The sequence below is a fragment of the Brachyhypopomus gauderio genome, chromosome 3, assembly GCF_052324685.1.
Source record: "Brachyhypopomus gauderio isolate BG-103 chromosome 3, BGAUD_0.2, whole genome shotgun sequence".
Lineage (NCBI taxonomy): Eukaryota > Metazoa > Chordata > Actinopteri > Gymnotiformes > Hypopomidae > Brachyhypopomus > Brachyhypopomus gauderio.
Window position 1 is genome coordinate 12,420,592 of NC_135213.1, and position 27,987 is coordinate 12,448,578.

A 27,987-nucleotide genomic window follows, 5' to 3' on the forward strand; every position below is an offset into this window, starting at 1 on the left:
GTCTGAAGTCTTTTTCTATGTGACTTCAACTGGAGTCACTCACTCAAGTGCCCATCTCTGCTTTTCAGATACACTGCGTGCTGTCCCTTCTCTACATAAGGGACAGCTAATAACAAACTCACTTTGATGCAGTTTAAAAGTTAAATAACCATCATTTTCAGCAAGTCCACTAACTGTGCTTTAGGGTGCATTATAGCTGCAAATGGCTATATATTTATATATAGTAGGCTACTGTACAAAAGTAGAAAAAATGCGCAAGATTTTTTTTTTAATAGAGGTGTTAATAGTTTAATAGTTGACAAAATGCAAAGTGAATGAACAAAAGAGAAATCCAAATCAACAAAAGAACAATAACTAGATTTGTTGTTTTAGCAATGGTATAATTACAACATATAATTATTTCTCAGTCTTTTTATTAGAGTACAACCAGAAAAAAAAAAACAGGAAATTTGAAAGCAGTATTACAAAGTGGAACAAAAACAGCTTTCATATGCTACTCTGGCAAGTATTTAGTGTGACCTCCCCTTATACAGTAGCAGGAACCTGGCTCTTAAACCTAAATGGAATGGAACCTGTATGGAGGGGCACCATGAGATTACTTCAGGTCACTCTCCATTAAAGAGTTCAGGATATGCTTAATGCCAAGGCAGGTCACACTAAATACTAATATTTGCCTTTAGAACCCATTTTTTCTGTAAATTGTGTATTTTTTTTCTGTACATATTTCCTGGACATTCTTTATGTGTCTGTAAAGAGACTGTAAAGTCATTATAATATTGCCAAAATAAACTAAACTTTTTTAGTCTAAACTTTTACACAGTGTCCTGCGCTCTCTCTCTCTCTCTCTCTCTCTCTCTCTCTCTCTCTCTGTCTCTGTATATATGTATAATAATAATATAATGGTATATAACCCCCAAACTGGGAGCAATGCTCCAGCAGATCCCAGGAACAACAACTTCTCTTCTCTCAGATAACCCATGTGTGTATGTGTTTTGTATCTTTCTGTCTGTCTTTGTTTCTTTACTCTCTTTCTCTTGAACCAATGTGGAATCTCCTTCCTCCCTGAAGTGGTCTGATGTCACAGTTGGCGGAGGAACTAGACACACTGACCATGCTGAGTGGATGCAGCCATTTTGTTCACTCGTTATGTACAGGCTGAGAGCTTCATAGTGCATGTTGCTCTAATAGACCAACAGTAAGTGTGGAGACGCAGCCTCTAACCTTTGGTCAAGCTTCAGACCTTTTTCACTGTGTGTCTTTCTTTTTGGCTTTTGATTGTGTGTAAAGTTAATTGTTTTTATGGGGCTTTTTGTGACCGACAGAAGCTGATGACGGGGAAAACAGTGCATTTTTACACTTTTCACAGGCATATAAATGTCCAATGCATTTCTCTCTGTACTGTGTATATAACGAGCATTTAAGGAAAATATATTCATTAATTTTATTAATTGATTGACATTGGACTTCACTACAATTACACAGCCAAATAGCCAGTTACCCTAACATTCCAAACATTCTTGCTTAAATCACTGAGAATGTTGCAAATCTAAGTTAAAGTATATATTGTCTGTTTGTCTTTGATTATATTGTTTTTAGAAAGGTGACCATTTCATATCTTTATATGCAAACATATTTAACATATGTAAATACAATTACATATACTAAATATGGCTAGGCCATCCTTAACTGTTCCTATTTATAGATCAATAACTATAGTATTTTTTGTCTTTTTAAATATAATATTCCAAGTATGTCAAGTATGTCGAGTCAAATCAGGACACGCTGCTTTGCCAGAGCGATTTGTTGCCGTGCCCTCTGCTACATCGACTGCATGTACCAGGCTGTAGCCTTTCGTCACATCAAAGTGAATCAGCATGAATCACAGGATCGACGGCAGGCAGCTGTTCGGCGCTCAGTTCAGAGGTGGCTCCGTGCTGCAGGGTCCTCGCGTGTGGAGCGTGGCCTCTTGCCTTCGCTGCACGCCCCTCCCACAACGCTCCTTCCTCCTTTACCATATCCAGATGCACCAGCTGCTGCGGAGCCGAACTCCACCCTGGGTCTCTGATGTGGCCCATCCCAACCCCCCCCCCCCCCCCCCCCCCCCCCCCCCCACTGCGAGGTCTCTGCTCCTTCCTCCCCACACACACATGTGTTCTGTGTTAGTGTGGTTGCTCGATCAAGCAAACCCAGTCACTTAAGGATTTGCTGTGGGCAAAGGTGGAGGTGGAGGTGGAGGTGGGGGGTGGAGTGGCTCACAGGAGGTCCGCTTGTCCTGTTAAGGCTATTTGCTTACCCTACGATGTGGTGTGTGGGCATGTAAAACCTCCGTGGCCCTGCAAATATCCGCTTTGTGTGTTTATGGTAGTGTGTGTGAGTTTGGGGAGGACGGTTGAATTTATTTGAGGTTTCCTGACTCATATTTTGATAGCACTGAAATTATGTATTTATTCGATATGACAGACAATACTATACTCATTGACCATGCGGACCACTGTTCCACAATCAATGCAGTTGGTTCATTTCTTGTCTCAGAAATAGAATCTTTTATGTTAACCTTTTTCATCTACTATGAAGTTTGCAGTCAGGGGTCCATTTTAGTCCCTGTAATATTTTCTTTATACATGTTGCCATTGGGAGAATGTATATATACATATTACATTTGCTTTCATTTCTATGCTAATATTTTCCCCTGAGGACTGGTGATCTAGTTCTTCAGGGGCAGTAGCCTAAGTGAAGAGGCCCAGGTTTCTCTCTCCCCAGCCACCTCTTCTAGCTCCTCTGGAGGGATACCGAGGCACTCCCAGTACAGCCGAGAGACATAATCTCTCCAGCGTGTCCTGGGTCTTCCCCGGGGTCTGCTCCCAGTTGGACATACTCAGAACACCTCATCAGGGAGGAGCGCAGGTGGCATCCGGACCAGATGCCCGAACGACCTCAACTGGCTCCTCTCTACATGGAGGAGCAGCGACTCTACTCCGAGTCTCCGTACTCCTCACCTTATCTCTAAAGGAGATCACAGACACCCTGCGGGGGAAACTAATTTCAGCCACTTGTATTCACGAACTCATTCTTTCGGTCACTACCCAGAGCTCGTGACTATAGGTGAGAGTCCGAATGTAGATTGACCAGCTTTGCCTATTGGCTCCGCTCTCTCTTCACCACAGCGATCCACCACAACTACAGCTGCCGATCCGCCTGTCAATCTCCCATTCCTGTTCTTTCTTCACTCATAAACAAGAACCTGAGATACTTGAACTCCTCCACTTCAGGCAAGGATTCACTCCCGACCCAGAGAGGGCACTCCACCCTCGTCCGCGAGAGCTGAAGGTCTCGGCCCAATGACGCCGACAGGACCACATCATCCACAAACAGGAGACACGGAGTCCAACTCCAACTGGAACCCAGTCTGATTTACTGCCGGCCATGTGAACCAAGCTCCTGCTCCATTTGTACAGAGACTGGACAGTCCGTAGCAGCGGGCCCAGTACCCCATATTTCCGGAACACCCCCCAGAGGAATCCCCGAGGGACACGAATGCTGAATACCTTCTCCAAATCCACAAAACACATGTGGACTGGTTGAGAAAACTCCCACGCACCCTCTAGGACCCTCGCAAGGGTGAGGAGTGTGATCCCCCGATAGTTGGAGCACACCCTCCGGTCCCCTTTCTTAAAAATGGGAACCACCACCCTGGCCGGCCAGTCCAGAGGCACTGCCCCCATATTCTTAACCCACACAAAGTAAAAAATGTAATCATGCATTTATTTCCTCTTGTCTGGACTATTGTGATGCCCTGTAGAAATTAAACAGCAATATCATAAAAACACATTTATAACTAGTTCAGAAAGCAGCAGTCTTTTTATGGATACAAAGAAAAATTATTTTAGCATCTGTTTCCTGGCACCCTGTACTGTACTGTACAGTTATATAAAGTCTTAGTGATTGATTTTAAATCTCTGAATGTATTGGTCCCCTCTTATATTGTATTCTTGTGCTGTACACTGCTCCACTATCTCTAATATCCTCCTTGCAACCACTTCTAACTGCTTCCCAACACCAGCTCAGACACAAAGGGGACTGTACTTTTTCAACTGTGGCTGTGTTTACCATCAGTTTACCAGTTGACCTTTGAAAAGGTTTAATATCTTTAGAAATGCCTCAACTTTTAAATCCAGTCTTAAAATGTACTTTTGAGAACAACTGAAAGCATTATGTATGTGAATATTATATGTCATTTTTATGTCTGGATGGGCCTGATTTAGTGAGGTAGGTACTGCCTGGACATATATGTGTATTGTAGTTTATGTATGGCACTTTGGTCAACAAATGGTGTTTTAAATGTGCTACACAAAAATTAACTTCAACGTATTCATTAGTTTAAAGATTAATTGAATTGTCTTCAACAATCGCTCTATATTCTGTGACTAAATATAGATATGTTTATGCAAATATAAATAGCATTTTGATCTTGTTTAAACAAAGAGACTGTTGTGGGACAAATTAGGCTCTTTTCTTTTTTTATTCTGTTTTTTTCCGGAGGAAAAACTAGTAGATTAGACAAGGGAAGAAGTGACAGTATTGAGCAGTGCTGTTGGTCAGCCTGTTTCCTCTCCTTGGTCCTCATTAGCTGCTGGAAGCATTCAGAGCATTCTTAAGACTTATAGTAACTAACTCGTATAGTCTAAAACCTTGGAGGGTTAGAGGTTAGCATTATATTGACTTTCTCTGTAATCTATTGCAGAAGTTTGTTTCTTCAAGAAAAACACAATTCTGCTGATGTACTACAGTACATTTAAATAAGCACCTCAAAATCCCCAAAACGTTGGTTTCCAGTTCCAGTAGTGTTGTGTGTCAGCTACATTCGGTGTGGTGGCTCTGAAGCCCGTGGGATGGCCTACCCGGTTGCCCAGTGCTTTGTCTTGGAGATATTTTCTTGTGTGCTGAGATTGTACTGACCCAAGTGACCATGTGCCAGTGTAGGTTTTCTGAAATAGCCATGCTAAATTATAGGTTTGGGCTAGACCCGGCGTGAGGAGAGCCTGATTTAAATCTGCAGCAACGCTTTGTCTATGAACACTGGTAGTTATTCCATCTGATTTCAGTTCAGCACCCTCTTGTTTGTGAGTAGTCTGTGAGCCCTGCTAATGTTTTCCTACTGAGGCCTTTTTTGTTGAAACCACAGTCTGACTTTTCACTTTACTATTCCTGGCTTTAGTTTGGTAGTAGAACTGGATGCCTATCAGCAAACCACAGTATTGTGAAGCATGAAGACCCACAAGCAACCAGCTACTAAGATGTATAGACTTATGCACTCACCGGCCACTTTATTAGGTACACCTGTCCAACTGCTCATTAACGCAAATGTCGAATCAGCCAATCACATGGCAGCAACTCAATGCATTTAGGCATGTAGACATGGAAAAGACAATCTGCTGCAGCATCAGAATGGGGAAGAAATTTTAGTGACTCTGAACGTGGCATGGTTGTTGGTGCCAGATGGGCGGGTGTGAGTATTTCAGAAACTGCTGATCTACTGGGATTTTCATGCAAAACCATCTATAGGGTTACAGAGAATGAGTAGAATGGACAGACTGGTTTGAGCTGATAGAATGGCAACAGTAATTCAAATAAAGAGCATATCTGAATGCACAACACATCGAACCTTGAGGCGGATGGGCTACAGCAGCAGGGATATTTTCCTGGCACATTTTGGGCCCATTAGTACCAATTGAGCATTGTGTCAATGCCACAGCCTTCCTGAGTATTATTGCTGACCATGTCCATCCCTTTATGACCACAGTGTACCCATCATCTGATGGCTACTTCCAGCAGGATAATGCACCATGTTATAAAGCGTGAACCATCTTAGACTGGTTTCTTGAACACTACAATGAGTTCACAGTGCTCAAATGGCCTCCACAGTCACCAGATCTCAATCCAATAGAGCACCTTTGGGATGTGGTGGAACTGGTGATTCACATCATGGATATGCAGCTGACAAATCTGCAGCAACTGCGTGATGCTATCATGTCAGTATGGACCAGACGCTCTGATGAATGTTTCCAGTACCTTGTTGAATCTATGCCACGAAGAATTAAGACAAAAGGGGGTTCAACCCGGAACTAGCAAGGTGTACCTAATAAAGTGGCCGGTGAGTGTATAAGCCTTGTCATATCAACTACGGTCAGTAGCGAACCGTGACCATTAAACCTGGGCCTGCTCCCATCCCCCTCCTGCAATAAATAAAAAATAAAAAACTGAGACGACAGTACAGCCTTAGAAACGCAATAAACAATAATATCTGTACTAGATAACTTCTTAAGCAAATAAGGTTCCAACAAAATAAGGTTCACAGCTCAGTGTTCCTCGGGAGCGGAATATGTAAACAACATGCACGAGGGCATCAAAGGAATTAATCGAAACTAGCTAGCGGTGTATATTAAAATTATTTTATGTGTTGTAATTGAATAAAACACAATGTGGAGAGTTTACATGGGCCAAGTGGAACTGAAACGATGACTCTCTGTCTCCCCAGTGTCAAGCTCACACTTGGCCTCAGTGCAGTGCATCCTGGCATACATATGACCAACTCCCATTTCCAGAGCTCTCCCTTTGAGACAGTCCTCTTTTAGGAATTTGATATGCTGCATGAATGTAACCTGTTAGTTCAGAGGTCTCATGTCCTTGACATTTCAGAGCTTTGAGCTACATGCACCATGTTGTTACTTTAGTTTGATAACATTTTTTTTCTGACTGGTAGAGAATTAATCAAAGCAATGCCAAGCAAATGAAACTGTCACGGTTGAAACGATCTCTCTAAGTAGCTACACACAATGCAAATATTTTGGAAAAAAAAATTCTGAGTTTAACATTGTACTTTAAAGAACATAATACTTGTAATTATGTGATTGTAATTAGTTCATGACGTCCATGCACATACTGCATTTATTGCAATATTTATAAATATTATAAATATGTATTATAAATATGTGTTGTAAACATAAATAGCTAACAAAGTGAAATCTGTTATAATGCTGATTGATGTAAAATTTAGTTGTTAGTTAATATTTGCCATAGCCTTTGCAGCTAGTGTGAGGAGAGCACTATTGTATCGAACATTTCTATAACTTGTTATGAATTATAAAAGTGCCAGCATTTCTTTTGGCTGTTTACAGTATGTGACACTTTGTCATGTTTTTATTTTATTTTATCAACTTGTAATGAAAATTTCTATTTAGTGCTGGTTTAAGTAAGGATGCCTACTCATAAAGGTCAGCCAGAGGTTATAGTCATAATTGTGTTTACATTGGCACAAGCTGTGTGTGTTCTGTCATGATATTGTCTGTTACACACACAACACATGCACACACACACACACACACACACACACACACACACACACACACACACAAAAGCCTACAATATTTGTAGAGAGAGCGGATACTACCTCACATTAAACAAGCTATGAGTTTCCGTAAGTTTATTTATCTTCAGTAGCCACAAGAGTTTTTGGGGATGTGGAGACAGACCTAAACAATGAGTACATTTAAAAGAGTCCGATACACATCAGGATAGGTTATTGAAAGTTGACTGAATCTATTACCAGTTTGAAAGTGTTTGGGGTTCCATAACTATGAAAATCCCCTCTACAGATGTGCAAATGTTGTGGGGTCTCTGAGTACTGATCTGGTGAACACCAAAAACAAATGTATCATTACTTTTGATTTAACTGTGATTCTCCCCCTCAACTGGGATGATGGGCTGTGGGTCAAAACGGTCCTAACAGAAACAAGCAGCCCACTTTCCTGAAATCCCCAGCACATTTGGTTATATGTAACATCTGTGTCAATATTATGAAATCTTTGTTCTTTTTTTTAATCGCTCCTCCATCTGTGAACAGTCAGCCACAATAACACTCAGGTGGGGTGGGTGTGTGTGTGTGTGTGTACTCTCTACACATGCGTCTTAAATAGGTCCCTTAACGACGGCAGAGATCAACGTGGTTTTATTGCCATGTAAAATGTTTGAACAATGATGACATTAAAGTAATGCCTCTTGGACTCATTTCATGCTGAAATCGCCTTAATAACGCAACTGGCTTATTCTTATCATTGCCTTTATGATTAGCCTTAGATGTAGTGTGCAGATGAGGGGGTGTTTCCGTCTCCTCGCCTGAAGTTTATTCGCACTTCGGGAGGAACCATTCCTTGGGTTTCGGTACCCGCACACAGCGGTCCAGTCTTCCTACGTCTGTCCAGACTCGACTACAGCCCTTGAGATTCAGCGCACTGGACATTAGGATCTAATCCCGGGTACCGCAGGACTTCAACGACAAGCACATCTCAGGTACGTGACCACAAGGCGCTGCATTCATCTGCGTGACCAGGCTGCGTGTGATTTAAGAGCACGGGACTATTTACTGGGCTTTACTGACCCTCTCTGTTCGGTTTGGGATTTTTTTATTACAGCAAACTGGGCTAGACTGTGGCGGTGTGTCGTCGTACAGGGAAGCTCGGTGAACTTGCTGAATAACGGACCTTAATGGGAGATAGCCTACAGCACAGGCAGGGCTGCAGGACAGAGCTGGGGGAGCCCGAGTTGGCTGGCAAACACAATACGGCGGGACGGCTGAGTGAAATAACATGTTTGTCAGGGCTGCGTTATACCTCTAATAGGAATAGCGCCGGGTAATGTACCGTCGTGTTCTAGTACGTGGACCCGGGTTCGCCCAGACGGCAGCGGGCCAGCTTGTGTGGGTGCTTCGGGGCTAATGCGGGACGGGTCCGCGGGGCTGGGGGAGGAAGGCGAGCTGCGTTTCCAAGACGGTTCATTCCTGTCAGGGAAACTTGACATTAGTTTCCTAAACTAGCTTCCATTTCTGGCGTCGAAACGTATCTATCTATAGATATATATATACAGGTGGGTTATTTGAAAAGTCATGTTCAATCGTGAACGTGTAAAACGTGTTGTTGAAAAGATTTAGAAGGAATTTAGAGAGCGGTGCCTGTTGTCCAGATTAGTTGTCTAAATGCCAGGAAAACAGTTGTCATTGTCTGTTTACAACAGGTGTTAACAGGAATAACGTTTCTTCAAAGGGCGAGAGTGTCTCCTCAGACTGCGGGAAACAGCCTCTTGCCTCAGTGGCAAACGGGATGCCATTACTGTAATTACCGAGCAGGAAAGTGCCAGGTCAACGACCCTGACCCCGGATGGCTTCTTTAGCCATTAATGTGCTGTCAAGGTGTAAATGTGTGTTGAGGATATTTTCCACCGACCATTCCTCCCTCTGTGCCTCAAAACGAAAGAACCTAGATGAATCATGATAGGCTACTGGTTTTAAAACGCCTTGTTGCATGACCAAAACTACTTTTTGTTGTTGTTGTTGTTGTTTTTAAAAGCACTTTACATTTAACATTGAATCTCTCTTTCAGATTATGAATGACTCTGAATTTGCAAACACGTTCTATAAAACTGTATTTAATTGTCCCGAAGCTGCATGTTGTATATGTGTCTTCACAATACAGTAGAGGCGTAAAGAGAGCTGGAGTCTGGGGGGGGGGGGGGGGACAGTAATGAGAACAATAGAGCATCAACGTGCAAAGGTCACGTTGAGGTCAGGAGAGATGCTGCTCGTGCAAAAACCAAGATGCACCACATGTGAAACTCGATTTGGCCCAAAGGACCCTTTCCAACTAGACTCTGACCCAGCAGAGGTGGGCAGAATAAAATAAAAAGGAGAGGGTTTGCTATCAGTCAGAAAATGAGATATCCAGTAGTGTATTATGCCCACAGGGAAAACTGTGTGGTATCTGTTTCCTGATAATAGTGGGAGCATACATTTGTACTTCGTCAACTTGGTCAACAGTTTGGCTGTGAATTGTACTGGTGAGTTTTATTGTGGCTGAGTGTTTATGCTGAAGTATTCTGACCTAGAGAAACAGTAGCACGCTGCACTGTGCATTTTGAATTGGAGTTGTGAGACATGTTGCAGGGGTGTCTGTCAGTGACTGTTCTGAGTTGGCTTTGCTCTTGCTTATGCTTATTTTTTATTGTGAGTCAATTGGAAGATGATTGCTGCTAATAGATTGTATTCTGTGACAAGCAGACCTCTGCAAACAAAACTAAAATCACTGTGACCTTCAGATAATGTTCTACTGCAGCAAATGTCTTTGCTCTTTATTAAAGATCTGTTATGTCTTTCCGCTGTGCATTCCCCTGCCTGATTGACTTTAGTGTTTGCACTTTGTGTCCACTTTTTATGACTGTTAAGTATCATTATGTAGTTCTGTAAGCCACTGTATGAACTCAACATGTACCTAATGCACCATGCATCTCCAGTTATCTCAGAACGTCTGCTGAATTTTCTCAAGGGTTTTCCCAAAGTTTCAGACCAGCACTAAACACACAAACAACTAATTCCATAATACTTACCAGATCTAGCTATGCTTGGTAATCTATAGCAGATATATAACATAATTATTTATTTGGAACAAAATGACATTATGTAACCTAGAGGGAAAATTATTATGTTTACATACTCAATTAATTTAACTTCTTAATCATTTATTGTATTTTAATAATACAAAATATTTTGTAATGGATTTCAAAGCACTAATGTAATATCTCGAAGCACCAGTGAGTCCTGAGTGGTTTCTTATAGGGCAAAAACCAAAACAAAAACACTTAACAAATGTAAAGTTTCTAACAGCATGCAGGTCTCATAGGCAAGTGATGTCAGTGTGAAGCAGTGCATTGTGGGGATTAAATAGGTGTAGGGCAGTGAGAGACAGGTGTGTGCTCTGGTCACTAAGTGCCTGATTGTGAGCAGGGGAGTGGAAGGGAGCGGTGATTGGCGTGTGGAGTCTGGCTGGGTACCAAAGACTCTGGGGGTTCCTAAATCACAGTTTGAGAGCTATCCGTGTAAATGAGCAGTCATAGTTCATGATTGGCTTCAGAGCGTATTCCTGTGTAATAATGACTCCAGGATAGTAAAACCTGTCCGGTGGGTGGAAAGGGCACAATTTCCATTTTACTGGTGCAGGCTGAAGTGGTTTTGCTCCTGGAGGAAGCTCTTGGCAAGATGAAGTTTGTTTTGTATATTTCTTTCCACATTTTGTATGTTTCTTTCCACATTCTTTGGAAGCTGGGGTTAGAGCGCAGGGTCGGCCATTATAAAGCACCCCCGGAGTCAAGGCAGTTAAGGGCCTTGCTCAAGAGCTCAGAAATGGCTGTATGGCAAAGCGAGGATTCAAACCGTCAACCTCCTTATTGAAGGCCAAAAGGCCTGTCCGCTAGGCTAACATTGCACAATGACTTCTCCTTACCACATTAAGGAATCTCAGAGAAACTCAGATGGTGTGCATATTGTGTCAGAGACACTATTCCCAGAGGGATCCTCTTGAAGACGGAGGAGTTGGGGTAACCACTGGGGGAAAAAAGGGTGGCGTCTGTGTTTGTGTGTGTGGTGCTTTCATCTGAGTGCAAAATAGTAAGTAATTGACTTGCATTGTGCCTGTGTGTGCACATATGACCTAAATACACTTTGGTCATTGTTGTCACTTCTAGCAGAAGAGCATGTGTGAGTGTTCAGTAAGTGAGAGTATCTCATTCGCTCCAGCTGCATAGGAAAGGGCTGGTCAAGCTCCCCAGAGCCACTGCGAGGATATTCTGTGACTCATTGTTTTAAAAGTTCTTTCCTACTAGTTCATCATGGAGATGGGAATGTTGACTAGATATATAGCTACACAGCCTGGATAAACAATGTAATGTTGTTATCTCATTTAGAAGACATAACAAGGTGATAATATTGTCTGTGGAAGACTATAATTAATGTAAAGGCCTTCCAGGTTTCCATATTACGATATTCAAAACTGACTGAGCCCGTGTTAAGATTGAACATCAAGATGTGTATTCCATTTGTGTTACTGATTTATTCACATGGTAATACCTCCCCCCCCAATACCCCCCCCACCCCCCCCCAGGGGGGGGGGGTGGCCTCCTCCACTCAAATCCTACTTCAGCAATAATAAAAGAACATCAGCCTACTTTTAAACGCCTTCTGTTTGTGATACTTGTACAAAGTGCAACCATATGTAGATTGGTATAAAGTGGGTTATTTGTTGTAATTAAAAATGATGAAGGGTGGATGCTTGTGTTTGTGGCATAATGATTTGATGGAATCATAGAGTATAGGCCTCCGTCCCAAATGGAGCACATATGGCCCATAACACTCCTTCTCCAGTGTAGTTTCTAGTAGTCTAATGAATTACTCCAGCATGATTAGGCTCAGTAGAGGAATACAGATCTTTGATAAAGATCTGCTATTATAACTGATTTTATCTTTTCCTCCCTGTCCTGTAGAAACCTCTATTAAAGACTTGCGTATGTAATCAGAGTCAAAACAACTGCGTGAAAAGCAAAGATTTCTCTGCTGTATAATGACCCTCAAATTCATATATTCTTTTCATCTATTATTCTCAAAAACAGATCAGTTATTGAGACAGAACAAGATGTCAGAACAATTCTAATTTGACATTGCTGGAAAATTATAATTATCCATTTACATTATTCTACATAAACATGAGAAAAATGTTTTAAAGCTTGATATTTAACAAATGTTCATCATTTCTATTGTATATTTAGCAGAATCAAGTTTGTTTAGTCCTAAATGTGTTTGCCTCTTCACTTAAGATCATATTCTTTGTCAAATTAAACTAATTACCTCAATGCGTATTCCTTGATCTTAGCAGTTTGAACTGATAAACTTTGTCAATGTCTTCTCAAGGTAGTCTGAGCGCCTTGATGGATGCTAATTATGTACAGACATGCTGAGAAGGTCAAAAACATCTCGGCACCAAGAATCAGTCTGACAGACTAAGCCGTAAGTCAAGCTTGAAACTTAGAATTTTATAGCCACCAGTGCTGTCTAACACACACAATCTATCGATCTTCTAGGTTGGGAGACCACAGCTTTGCCAAAGTTTGTCATTTCTCCAAGGAAGTTCTTTGCTGTAAATGTTATCATATGTTTTTCTTGGATCTGATTTTTTTACTGTGTCTTTGCCAAAACAAATCTTGACATGCTTCCTTCAATACACAAAATAAGTGTATGTTTGTTTAACTGAGAGTCATATCAAGTGACACCATAGAATTATCACCCAGTAGGTTATTGCTACAACTGGCCTACACAGATACAAGTATATTTTCCTTGCACTGAGCATTTGTCTTAGCCTTATGGTTTTGTAGTATAACTGTAGTTAATAATTATTATAACTGCAGTTAATTCTTGACACAAGAAAGCCAGCTAATTCTTGGCATTCTTGCTTACACATGTTGTGATATGATATCACCACCTTTCTGAAATAGCAAAAAATGATCAATTGGACAAATTGGCTTAATTAGTGATTTTGTTATTGGAGATTAGAGATAATCTAATTAAATGGGGCTGAATTGCAGGTCATCCAACTCACCGGACTCTTCTTTAGGCTAGCTACTGAAAACATGGAAAATGTTAAGGATTAAAAAATCTGTTGCATCAAGTTGCTGTGAAATGCAGGGATGGAGATGGTATGGAGATCATATGTATGCCTGTGAAACAAAAGCTTGGGTTCTGTGTTTTGCAATGTGTTAGTTCCACCCTGGAAAAGCACTATTTCCTGCTTTGAAAAGCCTTGGTTAAAAGTGCCAGTTTAATTACCAGCGTTTGAGTGTTCTTTCAGTGCTGGAGTCAGCCACTAACTTGTACTCCATTGTTCAAAAAGCTGCTTTTCAGAAAAGGAAAACATTAGTATCCATGGACACTACCTAAACAAAACTTGGGCAGTGAGTTCTTTCAGTTTTTACCCAAAGGCGATAGATTAGGTCCTCTTTGTGTGTAAACAAAGCCCTGGATGGCATTGCTGTCAGAGCTCAGAGCCCTCACTGTGTTATAAATGGTTTTGGATCTGACTGTGGATTAGACCATTGACAAAAATCTTCTCTAATCTTAACCTTAAGAACTGTCCAAAAAGTCCTCAAAAACAAAAGGCAGGATCGTGCTTTTATTCGGCTTGACGAGGCAGCACAGGTTCAGGAATGCAGAAAAGCATCAGTGCTTGACCCTAGAGTGCAGAACACAAAATACAGAATAACATAATATTAGTTTTGTACACAAAGTAAAAAGAATACAGTTTATTTTGTTTACCAAAATCTTATTTCCCATGTCTGATACTGTACTGGATATAGATTTTGATTTCATTTGAAATTCACACTTAATCTTTTCTGCCTTCAAATACATTTTATTAACTGCAAATCAGAGCTTGCTTAGTATGCTGAATATTGCATGTGCCGTATTGGCCATCACTGTGAATAATTTCAGTAATTTTTGCTTCTAGTATGAAATCAACACAGGATGAATAATACTTTTCAGGGTAAAAAAGTTGGAAGGATAGATTAAAAAAAGGAATGAAATAAAATCTCTCTGAACAGGTTAGGAGAGGTCAGCTAAGGAACAGGCCTAAGGGAGTGATATTCACGTCCTCTGTTCAACACATGTGAGGCACTGGTACTAGCCAGCCACATCTTACAGTGAGTGCTTCACTGCTCCTTCCCCTGTTTCGTGCATATCCTGAGGAAGAGGAGGTTGGCCCCTGTGATGTCACTAAGTAAACAGTGACCCAAACAGAGTCCGTGCGTGTGCGTGTGCATCTTGAGGGACGGTTTGCAGGGCTGCCCTTTAATAGTGCATGTGGAACAATGATTAGGTGTGGCTCAAACGAACATGCGGTTCCCTGGGTTTTTTTTTGTTTTGTTTTGTGTTTTGCACCACATCACCTGGACTCAATAACCATGAATCCAAACCTCAGGATTTAAGTGGATTCTTGCATTCATGCTGTCATGCATATGAGTCTCTATTGACTGATGATTTAGTCATAAGCACTTGGTCAGACCCAATCAAGGCGCCAAAGAGACATCAATTTCGAGAGTTGCATTACATCGTAGTCTCTCTTTTCTATGTATCATGGCATGTCATGCGTGACACTGGCTCATTACAGCACACATTTAACATCTTTCACATGTAACCCCACATATATAGAATAAACGATCATGTTCGTCATTGAACCCTTTACCACTAAGAGCTGGATTTAGTACCTGGAGGTCTCATCAAATGCGTCAGTTCGAGTGCCTTCAGAAACAGTCGCTCCAGTTTTGCCTTACTTCCTACAAGTTTGTTCTTTTTTATTACACCTTTGCTGCTTGTTTTCTGCGTCCTTGCCTCCTCTCGCATTCACAAACACACTCTGCGTTTCTCACCCAGGCTATGAATAAGGAGACGACACCAAACTGTCAGGGCGGCGACTCTGGGCTCTCTGATAGGTAGGCGGGTGTGAAGGAGAGGCCAGATGCCCTCGAAACGCCCACACACAAAACCGTGGGATTTATTTGCGAGTGGGGGGCGGGGCTCAGCACCACAGCTCAGTTATAACCCAAAGTGGAAGGGAGCCCCTTAGGCCGTGTGCAGGAAGCAGGTCCGGGCCTCAGGGAGGTCTTATTCTAATCCGCCGGCTGTGGTGTATGGGATTTTGTGAGGAAATAAACTGTGCAAGGAAGTGTTTATAAGTGTTGCTTGAGGAAATCTGTTTTTTGCGAACTTGTGCGTCTGCTTCCTAGTTGTCACGGCCTAGGGGACCGCATGTGAATGTTTCTCCTTTGTCATTGTTTGTCAGAGTCCTAGCGCTTCGCCAGCTTGTCCTAGCAGTGGGCCGCCCGCTCTGAATTGTGCCTCCTTCTCCACGTCTGTCCCTGCGAAATGTATTTATTCACTTTCTAGACCAGATTTTGCACAGTGTAGCCTGATGACATCACCGTTCTACATGTGGTTTGGTTTATTTTTAGCTTGACGCATATGTTGGACATAAAAGCGGGTCACCGTCATCCAAACCCAGCAGATCTACACATCTTGGACGGTTCCACCGAGAAGCTGTTTTTCCATCATTAGAGCAGCAGCAGACTGAGATCAGCAAGCATGTTTTGTATCACTCAGCAGCCCAGCGGGTCTGCATGTAGCACAGGGAGCACTCGCCCCTCTGAACACGCCAGTGCTGTATCAGATGCTGACGCCCTTGCATGAGAGGGGGGACTGAAATCTAAATGGGCTTTTCTTGTTAATGCAGTGTTTGTTTTGTGTTTGTCGTGTTATGGATGTCAGGGAGTTGTTTTTGAAAGTGCGTATCGGGGTGACCGGTAGTGATGGGAACAGGTTTTGCTTACTGGTGAGATCTTGTCTTCGAGCAAGGGAACAATATAACTAAGAGACATTATGTAGTTTCAACACCAAAACAAGAATGTTATTTTAGAGCCACTTCCTTGACCATGGTGTGTTGTGCTTGTGACTTGAAACTTAAAGGTCACAAGAACTGTATGTGTTGAATGTTTAAAGTAGGGCTGCGAATCTTTGGGAATCCCACGATTCGATTCAGAATCGATTCTTGGGGTCACGATTCGATTTTTTCCCCGATTTCTTCCCAACGATTCGATTCAAAAACGATTATCTCCGATTCAAAAACAATTCTCTATTCAAAATGAGCTACTCCGGTCTGCTGGCATGAAAGCAGAGTACATTTATAAAGATATTATAATTGTAAAGGTTTTATCAACATATTGCAATAATGTAAACACACAAAGGTAAATCCAAGACAACATATCTGTTTGAGGCCGACACTCAGAACACTACATTAAACTAATAAAACTGTAGTAAAACAAATAAAATTGGTAGGCTTAGGCTAGCTGCCAGAACTGGCCACTACTCAAAAATTTTATTATACAAAAATACTGCTCTTTCTGTAAAAACAACAAATTGCTTCGTACAAGAATTAGGCTTAGGCTAGCTGCCTATTTCTGAGAACATGCCACTTCCAGAAATAAAATTACACCTTTTTCCTTAACAAATCACAAAAAAAAAAGTATATGAAAGTGCTTCCAAAAATAAAAGTGCTGTTACATTAATAAAATGGGTAGGCTTACGTTAGCTGCCAGAACTTCCACTTCACAGATAAAAAAAAAATATGTAATATATATATATTTTTTATCTATCTGTTTTTTATCTATATATATATATATATATATATATATATATATATATATATATATATATATACCGTATTTTCTAAAAGCCGCATATATCTACTGAACTGAATACATTTAACTGAACTGATCAGTTTCTGAACGGTGCCTGTAGCATTTCATGTGCGACAGATTTGGAATTCAGCCGGTGTTGTGGCGAATTCCGACTAGCCTCGTTTATCCGCATAAAGACGCTACAGATGATATTGTCGATTTACGCTTCTATGCATAAATAAGACTTTAATTATCCATCACAGCAAACGGCACGGGATTATCTATGTCCAAAGACACACTGGCTCAAGGGGGTTAATTATTTTAAATAAAATACACACTGGCTATAATGAAGTTCAGCTCTGACCACGACTTTGCAGTATTACAGCAGTATTATGTCTTAATATCTAGTTAGGACAAAACTAGAGTGCTCAATGAACTAAGCTATTTTTATTTTAACTTTATTTTACCAGGAGTTATAATCACTGTAACTCCCGAATATCATCTGTAGCGTCTTTATGCGTGTGCAAACGATCAAGCCCATTCTTACCGGGGCCGGGTTGACGGTAAAATCTAAAGTGTTTTCAATTGGTTGCTTTCAAAGACCGCGGAGCCGTTTGGACTTCATACTTTAGCGGCAAACAAATACCGTACACTACACAACCCGCAGTAGCTTTACTAGCATGCCTGCACATAGTCAAAGCTGTTTCCTTGTTTTGCCTAGCACTACGGTGGCTGAGAAGGCACACACGCACCCGGAAAAAAAATCGATTTTTTGAAAATGAGAATCGATTCTGAATCGTTCAATGTTAGAAACGCGATTCGAGCTCGAATCGATTTTTTCCTGCACCCCTAGTTTAAAGTGTGTAAATGTGTGTAAATGTGAGAAAATGTGTGAAAATGCAGCATATACTGTACATAAATCATTAAATATGACAGCGTCCATAATGTTTACACTAATGTAAACTCATCATTTCATGGTTGTGGTAATTTTTGTAATTCAGTAAAAAAGTGAAACGTTCTTATTGTCTCACTTGCAGAATAATATTTCATGTTGTTGCAAATGAATTTGAAGTTGAACAGGAGGTGGTGTCACCAAACGAAAGTCAAGAGTCAATCCTCCGAGACTAACAGGTTTAAAGTTGTGAAAGACAAAGAGAGGTAATCGCATTAGTGCTCTCTGCCCTGTGAGCCTGGCATGCCACAGGCAGTGCCTCATGGGAACACAGCTGTGTGAATGAGGGAAAGGTGCTCAGGTAGAATAAAGGACATTAGAGGTTAAACCCTTTTCCAAGAAGGATTTATACTGCAGCCGTAGGTTAAGTATAAGTATAATGTTTGGCTTGGACTGAGGAATAACATCTCCTGCAGTACTGGAGTCATGCTTAGGTAGGAGGGGCTAATCCAGGCTTCTTTTACATTACTGGAGTTGTGTTTAGGTAGGAGGCGATAATCCAGGCATCTTCTACATTACTGGAATTGATTTTAGGTAGTAGGGGCAAATCCAGGCTTCTTCTACTGTACTGGAAATGTTCTTAGGAAGGAGGGGCTAATCCAGGCTTCTTCTACAGTACTGGAGTTGTGTTTAGGTAGGAGCGGCTAATCCAGGCTTCTTCTACAGTACTGGAGTTGTGTTTAGGTAGGAGGGACTAATCAGGCTTCTTCTACAGTACTGGAGTTGTGTTTAGGTAGGAGGGGCTAATCCAGGCTTCTTCTACAGTACTGGAGTTGTGTTTAGGTAGGAGGGGCTAATCCAGGCTTCTTCTACAGTACTGGAGTTGTGTTTAGGTAGGAGGGGCTAATCCAGGCTTCTTCTACAGTACTGGAGTTGTGTTTAGGTAGGAGGGGCTAATCCAGGCTTCTTCTACAGTACTGGAGTTGTGTTTAGGTAGGAGGCGATAATCCAGGCTTCTTCTACAGTACTGGAGTTGTGTTTAGGTAGGAGGGGCTAATCCAGGCTTCTTCTACAGTACTGGAGTTGTGTTTAGGTAGGAGGCGATAATCCAGGCTTCTTCTACAGTACTGGAGTTGTGTTTAGGTAGGAGGAGCTAATCCAGGCTTCTTCTACAGTACTGGAGTTGTGTTTAGGTAGGAGGAGCTAATCCAGGCTTCTTCTACAGTACTGGAGTTGTGTTTAGGTAGGAGGGGCTAATCCAGGCTTCTTCTACAGTACTGGAGTTGTGTTTAGGTAGGAGGAGCTAATCCAGGCTTCTTCTACAGTACTGGAGTTGTGTTTAGGTAGAAGGGGCTAATCCAGGCTTCTTCTACAGTACTGGAGTTGTGTTTAAGTAGGAGGGAATAATCCAGGCTTCTTCTACAGTACTGGAGTTGTGTTTAGGTAGGAGGGGCTAATCCTGGCTTCTTCTACAGTACTGGAGTTGTGTTTAGGTAGGAGGAGCTAATCCAGGCTTCTTCTACAGTACTGGAGTTGTGTTTAGGTAGGAGGGGCTAATCCAGGCTTCTTCTACAGTACTGGAGTTGTGTTTAGGTAGGAGGCGATAATCCAGGCTTCTTCTACAGTACTGGAGTTGTGTTTAGGTAGGAGGAGCTAATCCAGGCTTCTTCTACAGTACTGGAGTTGTGTTTAGGTAGGAGGGGCTAATCCAGGCTTCTTCTACAGTACTGGAGTTGTGTTTAGGTAGGAGGCGATAATCCTGGCATCCACTGTAGTATTTGTGTTGTGTTCAAGTAGGAGGGGCTCATCCAGGGGCTCGGTAGAAGGGGCTAAAGCAGGCATCTTTAGGCTTGCTCTCCTACACACACATCCTTCCCTCCTGCAGAGGTCCAATAGAATTCAGAGGCACCTGAATGCTAAATTATCTGCATGTCAGGTATTTTAGATTCGTTTTGAAAGAACAGAGGTGGATCCACAGGGGTAATAATTACTGCTTTCATAGACTATAGACTCAAACATAGATTTACAGTCGTATCATTATATTTGAACTTCAGCCTCGGTAGATTAAGAGAATAACAGTAATCTTTGTGCTGGTGTGGTTTTCTTGCAAAGCATGTGTGTGGGTGTGTGTTTTGGTGTGTGTGAGTAGGGGGAAGCAGGAAGGGTAGAAATGTTCTGTGTGGGGTGGTTCCTCACTGCCTCAGTACACCAGTGTAATGGGTCATGTTCTCAGTTTTCAGGCATAATGCATAACACATTAGTCCACCAGTTTAATGTCATGTTGTCCATGTTCAGACATATGTACAGATAATGTCTTGCCAAATGTGGCATTATGCTATAATCACTTTGCAGTTTAGAAAAGTTATATGGAGACTCAGAGAAAAGTGAGTATAATGTCAAAGAGAGCAGCAAAGGCTTGAAATGGCTAAACTTGCATCAACGTATCACATGCAATGTTCTAATTTGTTCTCCTTTGGTTACAATGGCTACAGTTTGCATTGCTGGGTTACGTAAAGTGCTTTGTGAGCATTGTTTCCTGCTTGAATGGTTTGGATTGAGTGTTATTGCTGTGCTTAAAAAAGGGGGAGAGTGAGAGGAGAGAGGGTAATTGGACAGACAGGCAGGGAGACAGGCACTGAAAACTGTCTCTCCTATTTTAAGATAGGGTCTTTTTGCTTTGACTGTCTCCCCTTTGGGTAGGGGGTGCAGTCTTCACATGAAAGGGATTTGGAAGTATAATCATGTTAATGGCACTGTTCTATCTCTCTCTCTCTCTCTCTCTCTCTCTCTCTCTCTCTCTCTCTCTCATACTCTCTATTTTCTTTCTCTCCCTCCATCTATCCCCCCCCTCTCTCTCTCTCCCTCTCTCCCCCTTTCCCCATTCCGTTTTTTCTTGTCTGCTTTCACAGCTATGGCCTCGTCTGCGCAGCTGTTCCCAGACGTGCCTCATCTGGGCTCCATGTAGATGTGCGACAACATCCCCGCACGCACCTCGGGACACCACGGCACCTCAGCACAGCCATGTACAGCGTGGAGGACCTCCTCATCTCTCACGGATACAAAGTCAGCGGCAAGACCAGCGTCCCGCCTTCACGCTCTTCCTCGTCCCACGGCACAGCGGCCGACGAGCGGACACCGGCGCGGAGCAGCAGCCGGTGTGAGACCGGCGAGAAGCGCACGGCACACGCCGCCGTGAACGGCTTCAAGGCTGACAGTGTTTATGGCAGTGGTGGCGTTGGGCAGACTCCGTCTAAGGGCGGCCCCGGCGACACAGACGGCAGGGACAGGAAGCAGAGGACAGAGGAAGACGACAATGGTAACCTAGGAGATGGACATTCGCCCGGAGACAATCCGACCACAGACAGTGGGTGAGTCCGAGCATTTCCTTGCCTCTCTTTCGCTAACTCTTGCTACGTAACCAGCCCCGCGCCTGTTGTCACTCTTTTCCCGCTTCTTTTTTTTTTTCTTCCTTTGACGTGGCGGCAGCTGAGGTTCACGCTGGACGGCGAGACCGGTGCTGTTATGCAAAGTTGGAAGCTGTCAAGGACTTTTCCTCAGCCGTAGGACAAATCCCTGACAGCTTGCTCCTTGGTGTGTACGGTCCCTCACGGTCTCCCCTCCCCCGCCTCCCTTTAACCCTGTAACTAACTTCACAGGACCGGCGGCTCGTGCCGCGCTGCATCTTTACCAAACGCCTCTCTGTTGTTCTCGCGCTTGCCGGCTTCACCATCTCTCCCTCGGCGCGCCGTCTCGTTAACCGTCTTCTGAGAGTCCTTCAGCACTGCTATTTGATTCGCTCCCTGCTCCTGGGACTGTTGCGTTGTAAACAGTGGTGTAGTGGCATCTCTAGACTGTGCATGATGAATGCTTCAGGCAGAGCCAGTGGAAAACTACAATATGTCCACGAGGGTTTGGTCAGATCAATATTCCGTTCCTTAAAGCTTATGTAACATTAACATTAATAATACATGATGAATTCTTGTGTGAACATCGTTATGTTGCTAATAATAGTACAGCAGCTTTGCAGGCAGTGTCAGTGCAGAGCTGACTTCAATACTGGACAAAAATTTGCTCAATGAATACATTTCATGTTTTTGTATTAGCACCCAGAAAACGCAGCCTATAAAACATCTTGTCGTATTAATTAGAGATACCCACTGTGTCCCTGTGACGTTCATAATGGCCTAATATAAAAATCACTACTCTGTCTGTGAGATATTTCTGTAGACTCCTTGTTTGAAAATTGTAAACCCTTATTAATTAATCAATCTGAGACATTTTTACTGGTTCAGTTTCATGGTCTTTGTAACTTGATTTCCAGTATTAACATTGCTTCCACATTGAAACACATATAGATCACAGTATTTTAAGATTCTCCCCTGAATTGAGGTCAGGGTTGTTACACATGCAGATCAGACAGCCTCTGCAGTCATGATATGGTGGTTAGAGTTGACTGTGTTGACTCACCCGTTTGCTCTAAGCTAGAGTTCATCATTTTGGCTCTTGCCTCAAAGCAAATGCTTGTTTCTCTACCGTTGCTGACCACACAGCCTAACCCACACTCAACAGACCCTGTGTCAATGTGTCTGGGACTTGTGCTTCATGCATGGTGTCTCCATGGCATAATTTTACTTGGTGATGCGATATGGTTGTATTCAAGAAATGTAAATAACATTTTCCCTCATCCAGGTGGTGTTTTCTCAATTGTTGCTCTCAGAATTGTTTAATTTTGTGTCTTCGTAATGCAGATTTCCTGAGAGCCACAGACGAGTACACCCACAGGCCACTATAGAGGGGGATGTGTCCTATTGGCGGAGGCGTGGCCAAGACTTCAACATGCTCCTGGACTACTCTGACTTTAAGGATCCCCACGGAAAGCGCTTAGACGTTCTGGTTAAGGCGGAGGGCATGCCGCGGAGGCCAGAGTCAGCTTTGAGCTCCGAGGAGCACCGGCGTGAGAGGCAGCGCAGGGTGGACAGTGCGCGTGCCAGAGAGCGCGAACTGGCCCTGTACCAGTGGAGGATGGCGGCTGAGAGGAAATACCAAAGCCTGGGGACCGAGGAGTGGCGCCCGGCTGTGGGAATAGGCCGGCAAATGTCCGAAAGCGAAGGCGATAGATGGGCGCAGGAGCAGAGGCGGCCTCGAACAGCAGAGGGCGCTGTTCCGTCCCGAACCAAAGCCAAATCCCAGTCGCTACCCAGAATGGCCATTCCTTCAGACAGTCTACAGTACTTAAGCACGTCACCGTCGTGTCCGGATCTGTATGGAAGCTACCGGATAAATGGGCACCAGTCACGGGAACCTCACAAACGTAACCTCAGTGAGGGGGGGAGCAGGGAGCGATGGCATGACAACGGAAGAGCGGGAGCGCAGTCCGCACCTCCGTCGAAGCCGCGCTTCAGCCGACCTCTCAGACCTCCGTCGTACGAGGTTCATCAGCAGATGCGTGGAAGTTCAGAGATGCTCTCAGGAGAATTTATGCCCCATTCCAGAGACAGGACTCCACTGCCCTTCAGCAGACAGGAGTACTTTGCACAGGTACCTGGAGGGTCTGGCATGGAGCCTCCAGGTTATATTCCTCCCCCGTCCTATAGGAGGCAGACTGCAATTAGAGGAGGGCACAGGACGTATGCAAGTTCCATGGGAAATTACCAGTACAGAGGGGACCCGTACATGCAGGGACCAGCCATGACAGAAGTCCAGGAGTGGTTCATGAGACAGACAGGGATGTCCTGGCCAGATCATCACAGGGACGTGAGAAGGACCACGCCCTGCCGTCGACAAGCCTACCCTGGCTACAGTGATGAACGGACAGGGAGTGTTCAGTATATTCCCTTCGATGACCCACGTGTCAGACATATCTCAGGAGCGGGGACGGATGGGAACTCGTTGACGGATGCTGACAAAATCAGAAATATCAGGAAAGAGATTCCTCCTGCCTCCCTGTCTGAGAAATCTCCTGATGACCGTGCCTTTCTGCTCCCAGAGAAACCACTCAGCAGCACTCAAGCATGTAAAAGCAATAATCGTGATTGTGTTAATGATGCCGTCGTGGATAAGGAGGTTTCAGGGCAGGTGAGCAGTTCAAAATCAGTATCTGATCAAAATTCTGACAGGTTCTCAGCTAGCCATGACTATTCAAATACCTTCCACATGGCATCGTCAGAGCACAGCTCCAGCTCAAACCAGGTTTGCTGTGATACAGTGACACAGGTAAAGAAATTCGAGGCACAAACAGCAGCTGAGAATAAGAAAAACAAGAAGAAACTCAAAGAGACCATGTTCTGTCTAGTGTCAGTTCCAATAAGTGTTATAGCAAGCAAGGAAACCGCTGATCCAAACAACAATGAAAAAGTGCCTAGCTCAGTTGTGGCATCCCCAGAAAACACAGCAACCAAACCTTACGGTGAAACCCTCTCAAATATCTCCATCACCTATGATCCACAGCCCAGCAGCTCCTCAGCCACCAAGAGCTCTATTAAAGCTCCAGTTAGGAAAGAGACTGTAGATGTTTGGTCTCATCAGGCAAGTGCTCACAAAACATTGTGCTATGCAGGATCCTGGCCAGGAGATCAGTATAAAAACCAAGAGACGCAAACAGGCTCTCCGGAGGTTTGCAGAAATGTCCAACCACAGAGCCACCACAGCCAGCCCATGTATGAGCCTCCATTCTTGGACACCACCACAGGCAGTGTAGAGGGCACAGAAAGCAGTGCCAACTATGGGTATCCAATGAAAGGCCAAAAGAACCTCAACTTCTCCAGCAATAGTGCATTCTCCCAAACAACGGCAGGTAGCAGTGTAAAGTCCAGTGTACAGAGTCCAGCTCAGCTTGTCACAGCTCCAACCGTTTCATCCCCTGACCGCCAGCCTCCACTGACCAAAAGTGCACCCAAACCCCCAGCACCAGATGGCCAAGAGGTTTGGGGCCAGTTTCTGTTAAAACCTGTAAACAGGCGTCCGTGGGATGCAATTGGTGAACTTGAATCTATTAACAAGGAGCTGCAAGATCACAACAACAAACCCCCAAGCACTGACCACACTATAGAAGACCTGGATGAGGCACTACAGAACATTCTAGAAATAAGCAACATCTGCACAGAAGCTGTGAGACCTGGGAGAACCCCGCATACCTTAAAGAGGGAGGCTGTTAACCAGCCACACATAGAACAAAGCCCTGAGCGATATTTCAAGAGAGACAACTTGAATATTAGGTCAGATGTAGAGAGCAAAGGTATAATTGAAGCAGATCGAGAATATCGGGAAGTGAGAAGTGCCTTCTCCAGGCCGAAAGGGAGGTTTACAAATCCTGACATACCACAGAGACAACACAATTCTGTACCCAAAGACAGTGGCTTTGTAAACTATGAGGTCGTACCGAGAATACAGGGAGACCCTGGGGTACAAAGACTAGATATACCAGTGCCAAAGGAATCTTTACTAAAGGATGTGGGATTGACGGTGTACACAGCGATCCCAGACACGGTGACATCAGAATCACCTGCAGGTTTAAGTCCAGAGTCTCCGATGCTTACCAGTCCATCTGACATCTCAGATACATATGACACCTTACAGATCACCTCATCGGACAGCGGGGGAGATCATAGCAGGAACAGTCCTGAGTTTAGTGTGGATCATCGGGGCTCAGAAGATCACTTCTCAGCTAAGCCTGACCATGACCCAGAGACAGAAAGGACAAAAGCAGCTGTGAACTCCCAAAGGTCCCCAAGTTCCCCTCGCAGCCATGTTGACAGGAGTCAACGTTTCAGACATAAAGCAAGTTACGATGATGATGATTTGTATTCCGACTATGTCAGCTGGAGTGATGAGAAGACATTAGCAGATGAACATTTGGAAACTCTTTTGAGTCAAGAAAAAGCCAATAGCTTGCCAACAGAAGATCTCAGCAACCTTTACCAGGTTCAGTGTGCAAAGGGCATTCCTGTGCACGAATCCATAGAGCAAAGGGCAGCCAGGATCTTGGGCATAGCGGTGTCGGTCGAAGCCTTGGTCAGTCACGATGATGGCGAGGGATGTGAGTTAAATGCAGATGGAACAAATGAAGCCGTCTTTCCGACGCAAACCAGGGAGGGCGTCTCAACTGAAGGCACATGGGATGTGAGGAGAGAGCGTGTGGAAGTGAACAGCCATGAACCAAAGATGGAGAAACGAGATCCAGACGTTGGAAAAGATAATGGCTCCGGAGAAGATAAACTTGTTATAGAAGACCATGCGGTTTCTGTCATGGTGGAACTGCCCGAGTTTCCTCCTGCTAACCTGCATCTGTCTCTGCCAGTAAATGAAGACGAGGAGCTGGCTTTAAGTGTTTGTGGAGGTGAAAAAAAGACATGGAATGTTCCAGAGATATCTGATGGCCAACCAGACAGGTGCACGTTGACTGCTCATCCCCCATCTTTAATGTTAAAATATGAAGACCTGTCTGTGGAGCACAGTTCTGGTGCTGTGGAGGGTGACCCAGTATCACGTGTCAACAACTTAATCAAAGAGATAGGAGGAGAGGAAGTGGGGGAAGAGAGAACTGAACTACTGGATCGAGAAGAGAAAATACTCGAAGGAGATAAAGAAACTGAGGAGAGAAAAGAAAGAATAGAGGAGTGGGAAGCTGCCATTGAAGAAGAGAAAGATGAAGACTATATAGTGCGAGATGAGCTAAAGGAACAGAGAGAAGCTTCAAGGCCAGTGTTTCGCCCAGTTCCTCAGCCTCGCAGTGGCAGAGTGGCCAAGAGAGAGATTACCCTCCCAGAGTCCTACAGTGTCACCACTCTTTTGACAACAGTAGAGGATGAAGATATTCTGCCTGTTTCAGGTTAGTCTAGCATTTCTTTACATAGCAATAAATGACCAAAGCTGAGGTAAAATTATTGTAACTTTTAAAATAATTTTAAAGGTGCATATACATGTATAATTAAAAGTGTGTCCATATAATTAATTTTTTAATTATAAAAAATTTATTTTATAAGATGAGCCACAAATACACATTTGAACAAAGTGAATTCAACACCTCAGCTCCAGTTTAGATTCTGCCATACTCATCCAGTGACTAATTCCATGCAGCAATACGTGTTGCCACAAGAGGGAACCATAGTCCAGATTATTGAAATGTTGACGTTCAGCAACCCCATGCACAAAACAAGTCTGAAATGGACAGAAATATACAGAGCTTTACTGAACTTAACTAATATTTTTTTTATTTATGAGCTTTCCTTCTCAGTGAAATGGATGTCTGTACTGACCTATTCAATTGTATTTCTTTTTCCACCCTCAGAGACCTATGATCCTAGCCGAGTTGAGAGGGTTTAAACTTGGAGATTGCAGCCCAAACTGTCTTGCCCTATCACTGTGACCCGGGATATCTGCTACAGTCCATTTTTAAAACAACCACAACAAGAGAAAACAACAACAAAAAAACTTTAACTGGTTTAAAGACTTTAGGACATTTTGCTTTGCGAACACCCATTCCTCATTTGTGACCATATTTTTAACATTTTTATTTTGCATATTTAGCAAAGCAGTGAATGCCATATAGCTTTTTAAGAGAGAGTGAGTGATTGAATGAATTCAGGTTTTGATATGGGTGTTGAGATGATATATAACTGAAAACAGTATACTGTAAACTGTAAAGTCAGAACTTAGTGTGTCAATAATTGTTTCTGCACCAGCAAATGTTTTTCATATTTTCACGTAATAATTTAATAGTGCCATTTAAAAATTAGAAACATGCCAGCTTGACAGCTATAAATTAAAGATCAAAATAAAAATATTTTTATAAGAAATTGTATATATGTATAAAATGTAATTATATATATATATATATATATATATATATATATATATATATATATATATATATATATATATATATATATATATATATATATATGTATATATATATATATATATATATATAATTAAATTTTATATAGCGCATTATATTTAAATCTATTACCAAAGCAAATTAGCATATCTATAACATTAATAAA

At 42.9% G+C, this 27,987-nt stretch overlaps 1 protein-coding gene across 4 annotated transcripts; it reads left to right on the forward strand.

Moving 5' to 3' along the window:
- The first annotated feature begins 7,975 nt into the window (after positions 1-7,975).
- On the forward strand, positions 7,976-27,815 carry jcada (junctional cadherin 5 associated a). Of its 4 annotated transcripts, XM_076999571.1 has the most exons (5): positions 9,609-9,713; positions 9,827-9,885; positions 20,896-21,354; positions 22,735-26,813; positions 27,273-27,815. In XM_076999571.1, exons 1-5 carry the CDS (start codon positions 9,624-9,626, stop codon positions 27,305-27,307), a joined length of 4,722 nt encoding a protein of 1,573 aa, XP_076855686.1. In that variant the 5' UTR covers positions 9,609-9,623; the 3' UTR covers positions 27,308-27,815. The 4 variants fall into 4 exon arrangements, with proteins under 4 accessions (XP_076855687.1, XP_076855688.1, XP_076855686.1 ...); XM_076999572.1 differs by lacking the exons at positions 9,609-9,713; positions 9,827-9,885 and adding an exon at positions 7,976-8,346 and having other exon boundaries at positions 27,273-27,814; XM_076999573.1 differs by lacking the exons at positions 9,609-9,713; positions 9,827-9,885 and adding an exon at positions 8,466-8,919 and having other exon boundaries at positions 27,273-27,814.
- Positions 27,816-27,987: the final 172 nt, after the last annotated feature.

Excerpts from the sequence above, each read along its gene's own strand:
- jcada (XM_076999571.1), top strand. The coding sequence starts at position 9,624 with ATGCTGCTCGTGCAAAAACCAAGATGCACCACATGTGAAACTCGATTT. Across the intron at positions 9,886-20,895 it reads TTTGGCTGTGAATTGTACTG|CTATGGCCTCGTCTGCGCAG; the intron begins GTGAGTTTTATT and ends CTGCTTTCACAG. Across the intron at positions 26,814-27,272 it reads AGATATTCTGCCTGTTTCAG|AGACCTATGATCCTAGCCGA; the intron begins GTTAGTCTAGCA and ends TTCCACCCTCAG.